The 17,375-nt window shown below is 42.5% G+C and overlaps 1 protein-coding gene across 1 annotated transcript; it reads left to right on the forward strand.

Annotated features, from left to right (window-relative positions):
• The first annotated feature begins 11,864 nt into the window (after positions 1 to 11,864).
• TCF24 (transcription factor 24) lies at positions 11,865 to 15,668 on the forward strand. Its single transcript, XM_068187445.1, has 2 exons — positions 11,865 to 12,248; positions 14,673 to 15,668. Exons 1-2 carry the CDS (start codon positions 11,865 to 11,867, stop codon positions 14,784 to 14,786), a joined length of 498 nt encoding a protein of 165 aa, XP_068043546.1. The 3' UTR covers positions 14,787 to 15,668.
• Positions 15,669 to 17,375: the final 1,707 nt, after the last annotated feature.

Raw genomic sequence — 17,375 nt, forward strand, 5'->3', positions numbered from 1 at the left:
TATATGCCAAATCTGTAGTACTTAACACTGCCATGTCATCCAGTGTCCTAAAGGCTGTGATAAAAGGCATGCCTTTTTGCCCGTGCCCTGCCTCAACACCCAGTTCTCTGTGCTGCTGCCTGTGCCCAAAGCTGAGGAGGAGTAAGGATCTAAGCCACGCTGGCGGAACACGTGCACTGATAGACCCCCTGTGCCCTTGAAAAGAGTACATTTTTTTCAAACCAGACAGAAAGCACATTTGCTGGTGAGCAGATTGCCAGCTAGACTATGCATACTCCTACATGTCTGGCTGACCAGATAGAGCATAGACACATTCTTGATGGGCAATCTGGCAGGAGCACATTTGCTTGCAGTAGTCTGCTCCCTCTTCCAGGAGATAGGAGCTCTTTCCTAGACAGCTCCTCCATTTAGAAGACCAAATGGCACATGTGACTTGTCAGCCACTAGGTGGTCAGCAACCTACCAGGGCACTTCTGGGGCTGCAGGTTGTCAGATGCTCTCAAGAACATTGAAACCCAGATTGTCTGAAACCTTCTACATAAAATACATGAGTATTTAGAATGCTTTAGGTTGGGAGATCATTGAGTCCAACTGTAAGTCAGTAACATTTTAAACAGAATGCAGAATGAGAGGGGACTACTTAGTGATAGTGTGAGTTGCGTCTTGTAAATGTGTCCATCAAAACTGTATCAGAAATGAAATACTATTTCAGGATGGTAAACAAAAAGCAAACTCAGATCTTTGCCTAGCTATTTTTCAGGTGTTACTTGTTCACCTTAATAGTTACTAGATAAATGAAACATTCAGTATGCAGTATTTATTTTTTTCCTATCCTTAAATCTTTGTTGTCAGTACTTTAAGAATACTGTTGAGATAAAACCTCAAAACTTCATAACATTTTTGGTCTTCTGTATTAGCATTGCACATTTTTATTGTGTAACTGACTGACAAAATTATAAATATCACTTTAATAACACAAATATGAATCTAATTAGAAATTTTTTAAAGAAGTAATGCTGTGTTTTTAGGTTTTTAAAATACATAATTGCATGGCAGTTGGAAAAAGTAATTTGAGGTTAAAATAAAGACTCTTGCTTGAATAGGAATATATAAATAAATTCTGTAATTTCAGTATAGTTCTGCTGCAGTCAGTTCCAATAATCTAATTTACTGCAGTGTTATAAACACTCTTTCAATATTTGCCTTCTTGTATCTGGTCACATATTATATAGGCACACTCCCTTCTCTGAAAAGTTGAAAGCAGCCGCTTGTACAAACCTGAGGTGAAAACACAGTCACTGTGCCCTCATCCAGCATGATGAGCTACTACATTTTGGAAGACAGCACTGCAACCTCTAATTCCTTAGTAGCAGCTATACCTCCTGGAATTCACTTCCAACATTTCGAATGTATGCCATCCAGTTGCAAAGACTTGGATATATAAGATTTACCTTAGTGGTTCCTAAATCGGTCATCATCTACTGTTGATAGAATTTCCCCCCACCAAAAACTGTTCCTAGGACCTAAGAGGTGTGAGACCAGGCCTTACTAGTAAAGATTCCAATGCTTTTAGAACTTACGCAGTTCTGTTGGTGTGTTAGAAGTACCAAAAGGAAAAAAATTAGACATCACTGCCCAAATGCCTTCCCTTGATAATGCTATTACCATAATCAGAACATATGTAAACATACAGTGTTTGAGTTACTGATCTAAATCTTATATTTGAACTTTTAATTAATAGCTGATGAAAAAATCCTATTTTTTCTAATGCTGTATTATTTCCTTCTATATGCAGTTATAAAGCAGTACACAGCACTGCCTGTGATACAGTTTTAAAAGCCATACAGTTCAAAATTTCTGAGATAGACAGGGGAAGAAAATAGCCAGAAAGCTGTCAGTGTTCAAGATATGCCTATTGATTTTTCAGGATGAGGTTTCAGATGTGATCTGTTAATATGGGAGAGTATGTGATTGTATTCAGAGTGTAACTGGTAACATTTAAGTGCAACTGAAAGGCTCTCTTCCCTGATTTTCTTGTTTTTTATCTCAGTGTGGTGTGCAGAGTAGCTCTCTGCACACCAGAGCTCTGAGGCAAAATGATTAATTATGTGAACCTGATTATTTACAGTCACAAAATTATAAATGCTCTATATTGTAACTGGAAACAATACTTCTTACTTTTCACTTTTTACTTTGCTAGGGAAAAAAACAGTGGGTTTTTTTTTTTTATCTTAAGTCACTTGGCCTTGAAAAATTCTAGGAATTCCCTGCTAAAAAAGTTGTATTTGAACCTTACCTCTTCAATCAAACTACACTGTAACCAGACACTACAGAAATGACTGACTACATCTTTCTGTTCTCTTAATTCTGAGCAGAATTAATTGCTGCATCAAAACCAAGATAAATCCAAGCCAGCTGTGAAATTATCCATATAATAGACTAATACTTTAAATCAAAAAGAGTTTTGAATCAATAAGCTCTTCCTTTCTTGGAGAGTTAATATGTTAGACTGCCATAGTAACCACTGATTACATGTCCAGTAAAGTTGGGTATAATCACTTACACATAGTTTGTAGGAAAATGTTTTGGAATAAAACACTGACTCTTATTTGTTTTCATTTATATGAGAAATTGCTTTGATTATTAATAAGATTTTTTTCTTACAGGACTTGAAAATTAAAAGTATTTGATAGACATTTATGTAGGAAAAAACGCCAATACCATTTTTGTCCATGGAAAAAGTCATTTTTGTAATAAAGGGATGTACAACACCCCAAATAGACAGATTCTGTCAATTCAGGATATTCTGGTTCCAGGTTTGGCACTGAGAAGAAAAACAAAAGGACTTTCACTGCAACAGCCAATAATCTTGCAATAGTTAAAGATCTTTTTTTCTAATCAGCAGCACTTGATAATACTGCTTATAATTTTTATAGAAATGTTGAGTGCTCCCAGGAAGTGTTAATGACAATGGGAGCAATGGGTGCTTTTTCATGTGGTTGTGACATGAAGATCTTACCTGTGTCCTCTGATCTCTCTGATGTAGGTTGAGGAGGAATCTGAAGTAGCAAGAGAATTGATTGAATTCTAAAAGCCAGAAGTTACAGGATGTGAAGATTTGGCCATTATTGATTTTCTTTTTCTCCCTCAAAGCTTACAAAGGAAGATACTGGTGTCCCTTTGAATATGTTGTCTTTGTCTTTTTATTCTCAAAACCAGACAAAATTAAGTATGTTGTACTTAACACTGCTTTCTAAGAACATTGGGAAAAATAAGAGGATTGCCTATCTATTTAGAAGCAATGCTTTGTCTCAAAAGCATGTAAAAACATCAGCACATGCTAGGTTAAATTGGTTGCCTAATTTTTAAGCTTCCTCAAGAAATGAACTGGTTTTAGCCAGTGCCTTACTTAGCAGCTGTTCCCTTCCCTATATGGTACTCAGCAGTTGTGAGGAAGCGTGTTCACAGTAGAGTCATGGAGTCATTAATGTTGAAAAAGACCTCTAAGATCATGCAGTCCAGCTGTAAACACTGTCATTTTCACCACTAAATCATGGTGTGGTGAACACCAAACCACACATCTATACATTTTTTTAACACTTCCAGGGATGGTAATTCCACCATTTCCCTGGACAGCCTGTTCCAATGCTTGACCACCCTTCCAACAAAGATTTTTTTCTCAACAGACAATCTAAACCCTCCCTGGTGCAACTTCAGGCCATTTCCTCTTGTGCTGTCACTTGTTACGTCAGAGAAAAAACCAGCCCTCACCTGTCTACAACCTCCTTTCAAATAGAAATAAGCTATTAGCACATGATTTTTGAGAAGATCTGTAGTCCTAAAAAATAATTTCCATCATTTGGATTTTTCCAAGTTCTGGTGAATAATGTGGAACAGTTAGCAGAGGGGGCATGACAAGATTAGTGTTATCTGTGCTGATTAATTTTTTTATTGGGAGTATTGTTCATTAATTTAACTTCAAATTCTGTTAGTTTGGCTGCTTTGCACTAGTTTAAGTAATTAAATAAATGCTTGAGAGTTCTGATACAGGAAAATTCTAATCCTACAGGTAAGGAAAGGAAAGCCCAGATTACAAATTGCCCCTGGGAAAAGACCTTTCCTAATGCAGTTTCTCTGTATAAATAGCAGCTCAGCATCTTGTGCTTACAGCCCTCTCTGAAATAAGAAAGGAATTTTTCCTGAATAAGGAAATCAGGATCTGTCTTTTTGCATTGAATGTTTTGTGTATTTTGTGAACATTTATAAAGATAATTTGGTAGAGATGATTAAAATATATTTAATTTCTGCATGCATTCTCCCCTTGAATAACAAGATCTTCATCTTCCTTATAAAGATTTCCAAAGCTAAGCTAGTAAATGAGAGGTACTGCAACACTGAGGTGCCAATGTTTCTGTTAAAGTGCTGTGATTTAACCCCAGCCAGCAGCCAAGCCCCATGCAGCCACTCACTCACTCCCCGCATTGGGATTGGGAAAAGAATAGGAAGGATAGAAGCTGGAAAACTCATGGGTTGATATAAGGACAGTTTAATAGGGAAAGCAAAAGCCACACGTGTAAGCAGAGCAAGCCAAGGAATTTAGTCACCACTTCCCATAGGCAGGCAGGTGTTCAGCCATTGCCAGGAAACCAGGGGCTCATCACATGCTACGGTTACTTGAGAAGGCAAACACCAAACATCCAAATATCCCCCTGCTTCCTCCTTCTTCCCCTACTTCAGATACATGAACATGATGTCATATGGTATGGAGTATTGCTTTGGTCAGTTGGGGTCACCTGTCCCAACTTACCACATTGTCAGTTCTCATGTCCCCAGTCTCCTCACCAGCATGGTAGTATGAAAAGCAGAAAAGGCCTCGTGTCTGTGCTAGCTCTGTTCAGCAATAACAAAAACATCTCCAGATTATCAACCCTGTGTTCAGTACTAATCCAAAATACAGCCCCATACCAGCCATTGTGAAGAAAATTAACTCTACCCAGCCCAAAGCAGCATATAAGGCTGGTGAGTCATTTGCTTTCAAAATAAGAACATTCCAAACATGAAATAAAGCTCAGATGTGTAGCTGTTAGTCCCTTACTGAAATCAGTACTAACCAAGTACAATACTTCTTGTTCTAGCTGAAGTCATCAATGATATTCAGGTCAAGAAGGACAGAAAAGCATACATTAAGAAGTTGATTCTTTAGCAATTTCCAGAGAAGAATGTCAATAGTGTTGATGAACATGTTCACGGTGTCATCAAAGCAGCACATTAGGAAGTTGCTGCCTGATTTCTATATTGTGGTCTTGTCTTTGCATCTTACACTTCCCTCTGCCTTACACACACCCATTTAAAACTATTTAATGGATTGTTAGTATTTGGTAATGTGGGTTATACTGTGTAAGCCACCTAGAGCATGGCATATTTTTCATAGGTTCTGAGTATTTCTGGATTAAAGATTTTAATTTCTTGTATGGTAAATAAAACATTGAACACCTGAATTAATTACTCCCAATGCAACGTATGCCATGAGGTTTCACACAGAGAATCCCACAGTCAAGTAACTCAAGTCTAGCTAAAGCAAAGCCCTAAGAAACACTGGTTAGAGTGTTAGACCTCGTTACCCTGGTCTAACACTTATGTACACACAGAACACCTCAGAATGGAGCCCTTCTGATACATATTTTAAAAGTAATTTTAAAAGTAATTTTTAGAGTAATTACTACTGAGAAAATGCTTTAAGAAGTGTATTGACACATTGTAATATGGCATATTTAACATAACTGTGAAATATGCTATGGTTCTACAGTACATTATCAATATGGCATTTGAAACAAGGGAGGGAAAGTATTTAATTAGAAATCTTCAAAATATTTGTTTGGATTTGGAATCCATTATGCTAAGATTTCCCCAAAAAGCAAAAGTTGTGAACTACAACTTATTTTTATTCTCCTGTGGCTGTGTCCTGCCTTTGATTTGCTCCCAGGCTACAGCTGGAATCTGTGGGACCTGACCAGATACAATCTGTGCGTGGCTTCCTGCCGGAGCTGTTTTACTCAGACAAACAATATTTCTGTTAGTTTCTGTCAGAAGCACCAATAACTGCTGCACCATACCAGTAGGCAAGCACACTTGAGAAATCCTTATACAGAAATAGGAATGGGAGAAAATTAACAAATTGGAAAGAAATACCCTGAATGTTTGTGCTGAATTGTAGCCATAAAACCAGAAACTAATTTGACATAAAGGGAGCAGAGTGTACCTGGAAAAACATCATTCTGTCTCTGGTAGAACTTCTTCTTACCTAAATCACACTGGAAATCTGTGACTCTGGCATTTTTCAGATTTGAGATATACTGTGGAAGGTAAGGCAGGAAAAGTAATTCTCAGTCATTTGTCTGGGAAAGAAGAAGAAGAAACAGCTGCAGCCATTTGTTACAACTTTAGGTTTAAATAGTGGGTTGGTACAAGAAAATAATCACTGGATGTCTTTGTGCTTATAACAGAGGAGGTGTCATCTGATGGGAGAAAGTCTTGATGGAGCAAAGAACAACTATTTCTACATTTCTATCTCTTTTGGTTTTTAAGATATGTTTAAAGCACCCCTTTTTTGGTAACAAGGCTAGCAGCCAGAGTGCTGTCTCCAAACACTGCTCAATTTCTTACTGTGCAATCTCCCTAATCACACTCTGCAGTAAGGTGGATTCGGTGTTGTCTAAAGATGGTAATGGGAGTTCCAGCACCACTTCTCTTCCAACACCTTCCGCTGGATTTCCTGCACTGAAGCAGAATGTACACTGAAGCAGAGTGTACAGTGGGAAACCCCAAAAAATACTATGTCATTAATCCAATCACAGCAGAGAAAAGCACAATCTGCTAATTTAGGGTGGCTGGGAAGTCTCAGGGTGTTGAGACACCTCTCTGTCAGTGACATAGTTGAGCGTCCCATGGCTTAGTGAGGAGAAGTCCCCCTTGAGTAGGCGTTTTTTAGGTGAGCAGCAGACCTAGAAACCTCCTTGAGGTGTGGGAGAGCTGATCCCCAGACTTGTGTGCTGGTCTCAGAGAGTGCGTGTTTGGCACTTAAAAGATGATAGAGTGGACCTGGGGCTGGAAGGCAAATCTCCCTGCTCCCCAGGGAGTCTGGGATCAGTTCTTCCACATCACGCCACAAAGTGTTTTCAGTACAAGCTTAAGGATGTGTTCAAGAACTGCTTGTTTGAGCCCCAGAGGCTGATTGAGCAGAGGGATGTCTGTCGAGTGCATTTTTTAAGAGGTTTTCTCCTCCTGCAGAAAGGATTCAGCAATGCTCACTTGGGCTGGGGGCGGCCCTGGAAACCTTGGGGGCAAAAAAAACATGGCTTAGCAGGGCTGCTTGGAGGCTCCTCCACTGTCCTCCAGAGAACCAGTGTCTTCATTCTTTTGCACCCTGGAGGCCAAAGGATGGTCTGTGGTGCCGGGGAAGCCCATCATCACTCCCGTGTACACGCTGACAAGAATAGCTTTTGTCAGAGTAGCTCCCCAGGGCTGGAGGGAAGCCCCCACCGAGGCTGCCAGCACCAGGCAAAGGTAAACGTTGAGGCACAGTTTCAGTACTTAGATTTACAGATTAATTTAAGTACTTAACTTAGAATTTCGAGCTTAAATTCAGAACCGACAGCATTCCTTGCCATCCAGCCCTCTCCGGCCCGGCGGAGGCGGCTCCTCATGGCTGTGGATGTCAGCCCGAGGGCAGAAAGCGTGGCGGGGCCTCGGCGGGGCGGTGAGGCCGGGCGGGGCAGGGTCCCGCCCGAGGCAGCCCCGGCCCGTTTTCCCCAGAGCGGAGCTGGTGGAATTCTCGGGCCGGAGAGTTTGGCTGGGATGCCCTGGCGGCTGCGGCGGGCGCTGTGCGGGTGCTGCCGAACCGGGTCGGGGCTGAAGGCAGGTGTCCGGCTTCCTCTGCACCGCTCCCGCCCCGCCGGGTGCTCACCGGGCTCGTCCCTTCCCGGGATTTCCAATTATCGCTAAATTTTAAGTCCTTAATTTTCTTGGCTGCAAACCCGGTAACGAATCGCTCAGACTTTGTTTTTCCACTGCTCCCGAAGCTTGATTTATTGTGTCTCTCTTATCGCACAATCGAGCTTAGTTCAAAATATTATTCTGGGCTAATTCCTTACCCCGGTATTTATTTTGACTGTCTCTTCTCATTAGCGTTACTGATTTTTAATCGCTCCCCGTTCCCGGTTAAATCCCCTCTCTGCCCGCCCGGGCCCGCCTCATCCCGTTCGTGTTTCCATCCCGTGTGGGTCGGTCCCCCGGAGCGGTGCCCGGGCAGCCACGACCAGCTCCCCCCGCGGCTGCGGGACGGAGCCTCGCCCTGGGGAACCCGCTCCGCCCGGGAACATCCGCGAGCCGGAGATGCGGCAGCGGAGCGAGGAGAAAGGGCTTGCTTTTAACAGGGCATCGCCTGAGCTCCCAGCCCAGCGATTAAATTTCTCTCCTCCAGCAAAACCGTTACTTTATCCTAAGAAAAACAGCGGGAGCGGGGCGAGCGGCGGCGCGGGGCGGCGGGACCCGCAAGGACCCGGGGCCGGGCGCGGGGGAGGGCGGGGGTCGAGGGGAGAGCGAGGCGATGCCGCCCCGACAGCTCCGTGATTGATGACCCACCCGCCCGGGAAGGGGCGGTCGCTGTCGCCCAGGCTGGAGGGGGGAGCCCGCAGGCCAGGTGCGACACAGCCCCGTCGCACCCACCGGCCGCGACGGCTTATAAACACCGGGGCCGGACGGGGCGCGACGCGACGCGACGGGACGGCACGGAGGCGCCGGGAACCTCCGCAGCGGGCGGGAGGGGTAAGTTCATCCCCGGCCGGGCACCGCGGGGTCCAGCCACGTCCCGGGCAGCCGGGATGCGGGACCGGGACGCAGCCGCCGCCGCGGGCCGGCGGGGCCGTGAGCGCCGGTGCTGCCCCCGCACACCGACAGGCAAGTTCCTATTTCTCCGCTCCGGAGAAAGGGTTTTCGTTACCTGTTACCGGAGTTACACGGAGGGCAAGGCCTTTTTAAAACCGATGCAAAATAATTCAGATTCACTGTATTTTGCCCTCTAAGGAGCAACGGAAAAGTGTATCTAAGGTTTCCACCTGCTTGTTTTCAGTTTGTGTGCTCTGCTCTGGCGTTTTCCATCTTTTCCTTGTCTGTGTGGGCAGGTTGCCTTCATCGCCATTTCATTCACACAGAATATAAGACTAAAATAAATATTGTGCTGGGTATTTTTGGTAAAAGATGTCAAACCAATCATGTCTTTGTAGTGTCGTGTAAAAACACAAATGCATCTGCATGCAGAAATACTGCACTAGAAGTGCTTTAGAAACAACATAAATACTTTAACTTACTTTCACAGCCCTGTCTTCCATGTCAGCATACCAGGTGGCAACTGGGTGCTTGCAAAAATCACTGTGATTATTTTAAAAACCAAACCTCTTTCTTGCAAAATTTTAAAAGGGAAATGACTGTTGCCCAGAGGCTTTTTATTTAGTTGAGTTTTTAGCAGCATTTTTTGAACCATGATGTTTTGGCAATGCCTGAGTTTGAAGTACTTGGAATGGATGTCCTGATTACTCCAGGGCTGCCCAGTCCCAGTGTGCAACAGAAGCGATCCTGGCTGTGGATCCAGGAACCACCATGATTTGGCTACATATATGTACATACTTGCAGCAGACCCTTTATGTAGCAGATTTTCCTAGGCCATTTGCTGTTTGTGTTTGATGGGAAGTCTGACAGCAGAGAAATTTAATTCGTAGTGAAATCTCTCATTTCCGCAGCTGAAATTTTGTACTTTTTTTCCACGGGCCCAGGATTTTATCTCATATAGATGTGAAGCTCCTAAACCAGAAACTCCTATTTCCAAGGGCACCCAAGGAGATGATGTTTTTAGGTACGTGCATTACTATGTACTACTGTATGTCACTTGAAGTCATTCCAGTTCTAAATGTGGTTATAGACCAGCACAGCAAAATCAAAATGTGTGTAAACCAGCCCTAGTCCTGTATTTCAGTAGAGGAGCAGGTATTTTTACTAACCCAGTCTGACCATATCTTTGGGTAATCCAGACTTCTCCAGTAATTGGGGAAGACTTCCTCTTACCAGTGGGATTTTGATGGGATGGCAGTGAGAAATCCTGCTGTCAAACATAAATTGTTAGATTCTTCTGCCAGTGAAGATCACTGTAATTATCTTAAATGAATGTCTTGATGTCCATCTCCACAATGATGATTTTTTTAAAAACTAAAATGCATCCAGATCTGACTCTACCTCAACACAATGAACAAACGCCAACAAAAAAGCTTATAACAATTTTTTTAAAAGTTAGAGGCAATAGCCAATGTAAGGACGGGTTTTCAGCCCTCACTCAAGATAAGCTCATGAAGTCTTAATGTATGATTTATTTTATACTGACCATAAACACCACAATAAAAAGAGTAGTGAGATTATTTTTCCTTTGGTATAGAGTTATAATGTGCATAGAATATTTCACAAATAATTTCAGTCTAAACTGTACTACTACTGAAGAGACCATTACATGATAATACTCTGCGAGCCACATTAATAGCAAATTAATCACAATTAATAACCCAAAATAATAAAATAAAAAATATTCTAAATACCATCAAATTATAGCATTGCAAAAAGGTTTATTTAGAAACCTTCCTTGTCTTTGATAGAAATCTTTGACCTCAGTGTGTGCTTGAAATGCTCTGCAAAATCAAGGGCTAATTCTTATAAATGTAGATACTCAGTCATTTATGTGCATCAATGTCATTTAAACTTCTAATTACACAGTATTTGGATGAAATTAAAAGGTTTAATAACTTGTTCCTGCCCTTGTCTAGCCAGGTTGTCACAGGAACAGACACTCCTAACACGTGAAAGCCAGGATCTGGGACACCCACAAGGGCTGCTTGGCTGAGGACAACAGGAGCAGGTATTATTCCAGCTAAGAAGTGCTGCACTTTGGGGAATATTGATTGAATTGCATTTTTCTGTGGAACTGAATGAATTAAAGGACTGTGAGTTGTATTACAGGCAGAGCTGACTTACTTTACAAAAAGCTGAGAAAAGAGGTTACTGTTTTCAGCTTTTCTCTAAATATTTTTTTTATGTTTTCAAAAGGTTATTTTGCCCCTCAATGGCCAAAATACATCTTACAAAATTCTTCTGAAGTTTGAAAATGTAGATGAGAAAGGATAAGCATGCAATTTGTTTAGTAAGGTTAGGGGTGGAAGGACAGGAGAAGTTAGTTCCCAATCCTTTAAAATCATGGGCCAAGTTTTTCCCTTCAAAAACTGAGTCCATGCTCTGTGGCTTCACTTACCGATGCATTTGAAAATTATATTTTTCTTTCCATAGTCTATGGAGCACTGATCACGCATAAGACTGTTCATAAAATTATTGCAGTGAAAATAGAAAATATACTAACAGTTTCATATCCCAAATCATAGAGAGAATATGTTTTAAAAATTGCCTTTAGCCTAATTTGTAGTTGATTGTAAATGGAAACCACTGTGGCAGTCCCTCTGGGGGGTAGCCTGTTGGGCTACGAGTCACTTAAAAAATTTGCTCTGTGTAATACTGCAAAAAAAAAAAAATCAAATACTGATAGCTGTGAAGATTTTAACTTCTGTTCTGTACCCCTGGGTGATGCTGAATTCCTAAGCAGCGAGTGGAAAAGTGGCTCACAGAGCTGCATTCTGGCTTTTCCTAGCACAGGCAATGCCTGCGTTTCTGACCATCCTTGTTTGCAGAACAAGGCTGCTGGCTCCAGCTCACCGCAGCATCTTACTTTAGAGATGCTCTTGTTGCTTGCAGGACCCTCCCTGCCGGGCACGTCACCGATGGACTGTGGACACTTGGCAGAGAGCAGCGAGGGGATCTCCAGCCCGGGCGCAGAGCCCGACTCGCTGCCGCCTTCCTGTGCCGGCAGCGATCCCTGCCTGCCCTTGGCGGCCGGGCCGCGGGCCGGGGCCGCTCCGGGCCGCCCCGCCGCCGCCAACGCCGCCCGGGAGCGCAGCCGGGTGCAGACCCTGCGCCACGCCTTCCTCGAGCTGCAGAGGACTCTGCCCTCGGTGCCGCCCGACACCAAGCTCTCCAAGCTGGATGTGCTCCTCCTGGCCACCACCTACATCGCACACCTCACCCGCAGCCTTCAGGATGAGGAGGAGTCACCGGGAGAGGGTTTGGGCGCACTCCGCGGGGATGGATACCTCCACCCTGTCAAGGTAGGGGAGCTGAGGAGCAGCAAACACCTTCTGCCAGCGAGTGAGCGCACTGGCCTTAGACACGCAGGTGAAACTAAAGATTTCACGTTCCTGTACCTTGCCTAGCGGTATTACATGGAAATTCTGCCTGGACTAACCGCTGTGCCTAGGTCTTAGGGGTCTGACGGGAATACCTTGGAGCTTTGTTCCTCCAGCTTCAGGGACTTCGTACCAAAATATCCAATCTCACGTAGATCCAAACCTGGTTTTTGGAAGTGAAGGTCAGCACCACAGGAGTCCTTGCATCTTCTTGGTCCCTGTGTGGAAAGCTCGGTGATCCTCAGGGACCCACTGGATCCTGCTGTGAGGTGTGTGTGTGGTGAGGTGACACTGTCCCACAGCCGTGATCCAGCCATGGCCGGGCCTGCTTTGGTTCTGCTGCCCAGGCAGCCCAGTGCTGACAGCGCTGGTAATTACCAGCCACATGTTAATTACTGCCATGAAAGTGCTCTTCTAAAACATTTCTCTGGTTGGTATACGCTCTTCCCTTTGTCAAAAAAAAAATCACAGTGAGGCAGAAGGGATGAGAAAGGGGAACTGCTCTCGGAGAGGACTGGGCTGGAAACTGTTTCCAAATGCAGCGCTCACTGACTGATGGGGCTCAGACACCGCAGGGTGTTTTCTTTGGCTCTGCTCACAGGGAGTGAGTTAGAGCACTGGGGTGTTTTCTTTTCTTTTTTTTTTTTAATTTATTTTAAGAGTCTGAATTCAGAATGATTTAATTAAGATTAATTTGTGAAGTAATCTCTAATTTCTAAAAAATGCCTAATTCACAGAGAGTTCCTTGTTTACAGTGTTGGTTGCTGCGTTTTACAGCATGATGTGAATGTAGGCTTCTGAGGCCATTTAAATTATTAGCAGACTCATAAAGAAAGCAAAACCTCTATATCAATTAGAAGATGGCCATAATTTAAGTGAAAAAAAGCTGTGATGTATTTCAAAATAAGTTCAAAATAGCTTCTGTTAGTTCCCTCAGTCAGAGTGAAAGGACACAGGTCTCTTATGGTACTTTTTATCAGCTGCCAACTACTACTGGCAGAAAAACACTCTTGAATAGTTATTACAGCAGTTAAATGATCCAGATGCCCATTTCCCAGGCTACTGGGAGAGAGCAATACTAGATTCACTTAAGCAATTATTTTTTTATGAATATATTTGATGAATGTGTCACAATCAATCCTAGTATGTGCTTCAAAAACCCCAAAATGCAGGATATGAGACAACCTTTAGAGATAAAGTCTTTAACTAAACTGATGGATTAAGCATAGTAAATGCTTAAATAGTGAGGAAATTGTGAGGAAAGTTAAATATTCAAGTACAGTTTTGTGTACACAGAATGAAAAATAGGGTTAATGACTTTAAACTTGGATGGTTTATTGGTGACAAACTCTTGACATCACGCTTGAAATGAAATGACTGAATGAGATCGTACAGTGTTTCTAAGTGAGAATATGCTGCTGCTTCAGGTCTTTGAACAGAAGGCTTATCTGCAGTATTATTAAGTGCCCCTTACCCACAGGAAGGTGCCAGTCTGTTCCCAAAAGAGTTTAAAAATACCTGCATTCTTTTGGAACAACGTCCTGGCTGCATTTCAGGTATTTTTGCATCCAATGTATGTGACAAGTTGTCTCTTCAAGCATCCACCTCTCTAATAGTGACCTTGGCACAGCAAATGGAGCTGGATGCTCCTTCCCAAGTTCTGGGTGCCCGGCTGTGGCCACCCACACCAGAGGGCTGCTTGCAGTGAGAAACCTGCTGGAGTTAGTAACTCAAGCTGTCATAATAAATATTTAACACCAAAAGTAACTGATGATTCCAAAAATCAGCGAGTGTAAAGATGAGCTGTACCATCTGAAATAGCTGGAGCTCACAAGAACAAGATGCTAAGAGTGCTGAAGACTGCCAAGGTGCAATGACATTAAATTCCCTTAGACTCACAGCCTTCAGCAGCAGCCACTGTGGTGTTGTGGGGCCCAGGCAGCAGGGACAGGTGTGCCCATGGGGCTGCAATCCCCGCAGGTGCAGCTGTATCCCTGCAGCATCCCTGGTGCCTTGAGAAGGAATTCTTTGTTTTAGTCCACTAACAGAACATCTACAACACAAACTCAGCTAGGCTGACTGGCCAGCACAGCCTGGTCCTGTCTGCTGGGGCACGGCAGGGTGGGGAGCTGTGCCTCACAATTAATTACCAAAACAAATATCCAGGCTGAGTTCCAAACAAGCTCCAAATATTTTCCAGCAAATGACAAAACAGGAACTTGTTTGGTGATAGCAACAGTTTCCTATTTTCTTGTACCGTGATTCCACCAAATCTTTGCTGAGAACTGCAGCTGGAGTGCAAAGATCCAGGGTGTCTCAGTGCTGTGCTTGTTTCCTCTCTTGCAGAAGTGGCCCATGCGTTCCAGGCTGTACATTGGAGCCACGGGGCAGTTTCTGACTCACTCGGCACAAGGAGACAGCGCAAACCATGGGGAAACATCAACATCTTCACAGATCTAACCCCCCTTCTTGCTTTAAAAAAAATGGTTATTTATTACATCTTATATAAATATATATTTAAGTTAAAAACCAGTATCTACAGACAAACTGTAATTCCTGAAATGCTGTTTGTAGAGGAGAAGGAATTGATTCTTAAATGTAATTAATACCTCATTAAGTTAACGTGATACATCATTGGTTTCTACTACTGCTGCGATCTGAATGAGGGAGACTGGGAGGTGGTGACTGCAGCCAGCACCAAGCAAAGAGCTGCCAGCAGCGTTAAGTATCCTTGTCCTCTCTGGAACAAGCCCTGTAAGAAAAAAGAGGAGGAGTGATATGCTAATGGCCAAGTACAGGGTAAAACAGTCTTTGGTGAAAAGAGAAGGGCAAGGCTAAAAATAGCAACTGTAATTCCACACAGACTTTCTCCACTGCTTAAAGCCGATGGCAGAAATCCCCTGACCGCAGCTGTCAGGTCAGGGCTCCAGCCATCGCATAGTCCTACACGTCTGTAGCTGTTGCTGGGAATATGGATGCATGTTGATGGAGTAGAAATGTGCTGAGAGACCTGTCCCTCCTGCACAGAGTGCTGCGATTTGGGCACTGCTGGTACCCCCCCGCAGGACTGCGCTGCCTGTTACAGCCTGTGCTTGCTACCCCGGCACAACCACGTGTCTGCTCACCACACCACGGCTCATTTCATTTAAGGGCTTCACATGTTGGAGCAGGTGAACCCAAAGTGTTGGCTTGTTCACTTAAACATCTGTATTTAGGCAAGAAAAGCTGAAGCTAAATGCACAAATGTCATCCATTCTATCTGTTCTGTAAAACATTGTACTTCTCATATGGTTTGTTATTGCTGAGGTAAATGTTCTATTAAATATTATTCAGTGAATATTATATACTTTGAGTTGCAAAATCTGTTATCAGTTTCTCATTGTACACGATAATATTCTACATTTATAGATGCTGTCTTCTTTCTGAAAGCTTCATGGTTTAAATTTTAAAATTGCATTTAGAAAAACAAAAATATTAGCCAGAACAACTTTCATAAAAACAGTACGGTAAAATCTGGAGCTCTCAACTGCCCCTGCAGCATTCTGAGCTTTTAACAAGATAATATACCTGGAAGGGACAGTATTCAAGAACAGGGGGAAAAAATTCCTCAGTGTTTTCAAAAGGCTTATTCCTTTAAATGGCATTGAAATATTCTGACTGCTTAACCAAGAAGCACAGGGTCAGTTTGACATCAGGAAGAATTTCTTCAAAGAAAGGGCTGTTAAGCATTGGAATGGGCTGCCCCGGGAGGTGGTGGAGTTGCAGGTGGTGGAGTCACCATTCCTGGAGCTGTTCAAGGAAAGTCAGGATGTGCCACTTAGTACTGTGATCAAATTGACAAGGTGGGGATCAGTCAAAGGGGATGAGTAGTCTTTTCCAACCTAGTTGATTTTGTAAGAATGAAAAATGCTTAGCAATAAGGGTTAAAAACATGGAAAGTTCTGAATGGATGGCACAGAGAATACATCTCAGACTCAAGCAAGCTGCAAGATCTGTATCAGTTTCTCATAGTACATGATAATATTCTGAATTTATAGATGTTGTCTATTGTAAAATGTAGGTGAATTTAATGGGAAGAAATGATGATGTCTAACTCTAGTTTAGAAGGCTGAATGTTTTCTTTATTATAATTATGCTATAATATATTAATATACTATATAAAGGAAAATACTAAAACTACATACCTACTTTTCTAACTACTATATCTAACTAACTTGTGACCCTGTTCTCGAGAGTTTAGATACAAGTAAATCTGCTTAGCTATCAAGTTCAAACAATCTTCACTAGAAATCAATTAAGTAATTACTCAAAGTAAACAATTCTCTAAATACATTCTATATAAGAAAGACAAAGAGCAGAAATAGAAGTTGTTTTTTCTTTCTTTTTCTCTGTACACCTCTATAAAAAATCTTGAGAGAGAGAAATGTGTTTACCACAGTTGTCTCCTTTATGAAGTCTTTAAATTTTAAAATTACCTTTAGGATAAAAAGGAAAACAAAAATACTACCAAGAACAACTTTTGTTAAAAACGTATGGTAAGATCTGGAGTGCTCCACAACCCCTGCAGTATTTACAACTAAATATTTACAATGCTCTGCCGGCAGCCAGAGAATCAGAGCAGCAAGCACTGTAACTACTTACTGTAGCTGTATCCCTAAGACTTTTTCAGCATTTAATGGAATTATTACAGGCCTGTAAGAACATGCAAAATTACAACAGCAGTTTTTCAGCTAAGAAGAGTTCCCCACATTTATGAGTGGGGATTTTTTTTTCCTTGAGACAGATTATTCTGCATCAGAAGTATGCCTTTCCTTCCAGAAGACACCAGCTTAGGCAACTTGCTCCCTTTGAGTAGGGCAAGAGCTTTTATCTTTTAGAAATTTATACAGCAGGCTAACAACAGATCCTCTGAACCTGCTTGCTTTAAACCTGATGTTTGGTTCCAGTGCTGCATTTCCTAGGAACAGTTCATATCCTTGTATACTGAAACACAAGAGTTTGGCATTTTACACTAGGAATATGCACGTGCCTAGGAGTACAGTTGTAAAA

Source organism: Anomalospiza imberbis, chromosome 1 (genome assembly GCF_031753505.1).
Source record: "Anomalospiza imberbis isolate Cuckoo-Finch-1a 21T00152 chromosome 1, ASM3175350v1, whole genome shotgun sequence".
Lineage (NCBI taxonomy): Eukaryota > Metazoa > Chordata > Aves > Passeriformes > Viduidae > Anomalospiza > Anomalospiza imberbis.

Excerpts from the sequence above, each read along its gene's own strand:
- TCF24 (XM_068187445.1), top strand. The coding sequence starts at position 11,865 with ATGGACTGTGGACACTTGGCAGAGAGCAGCGAGGGGATCTCCAGCCCG. Across the intron at positions 12,249-14,672 it reads GATACCTCCACCCTGTCAAG|AAGTGGCCCATGCGTTCCAG; the intron begins GTAGGGGAGCTG and ends CCTCTCTTGCAG.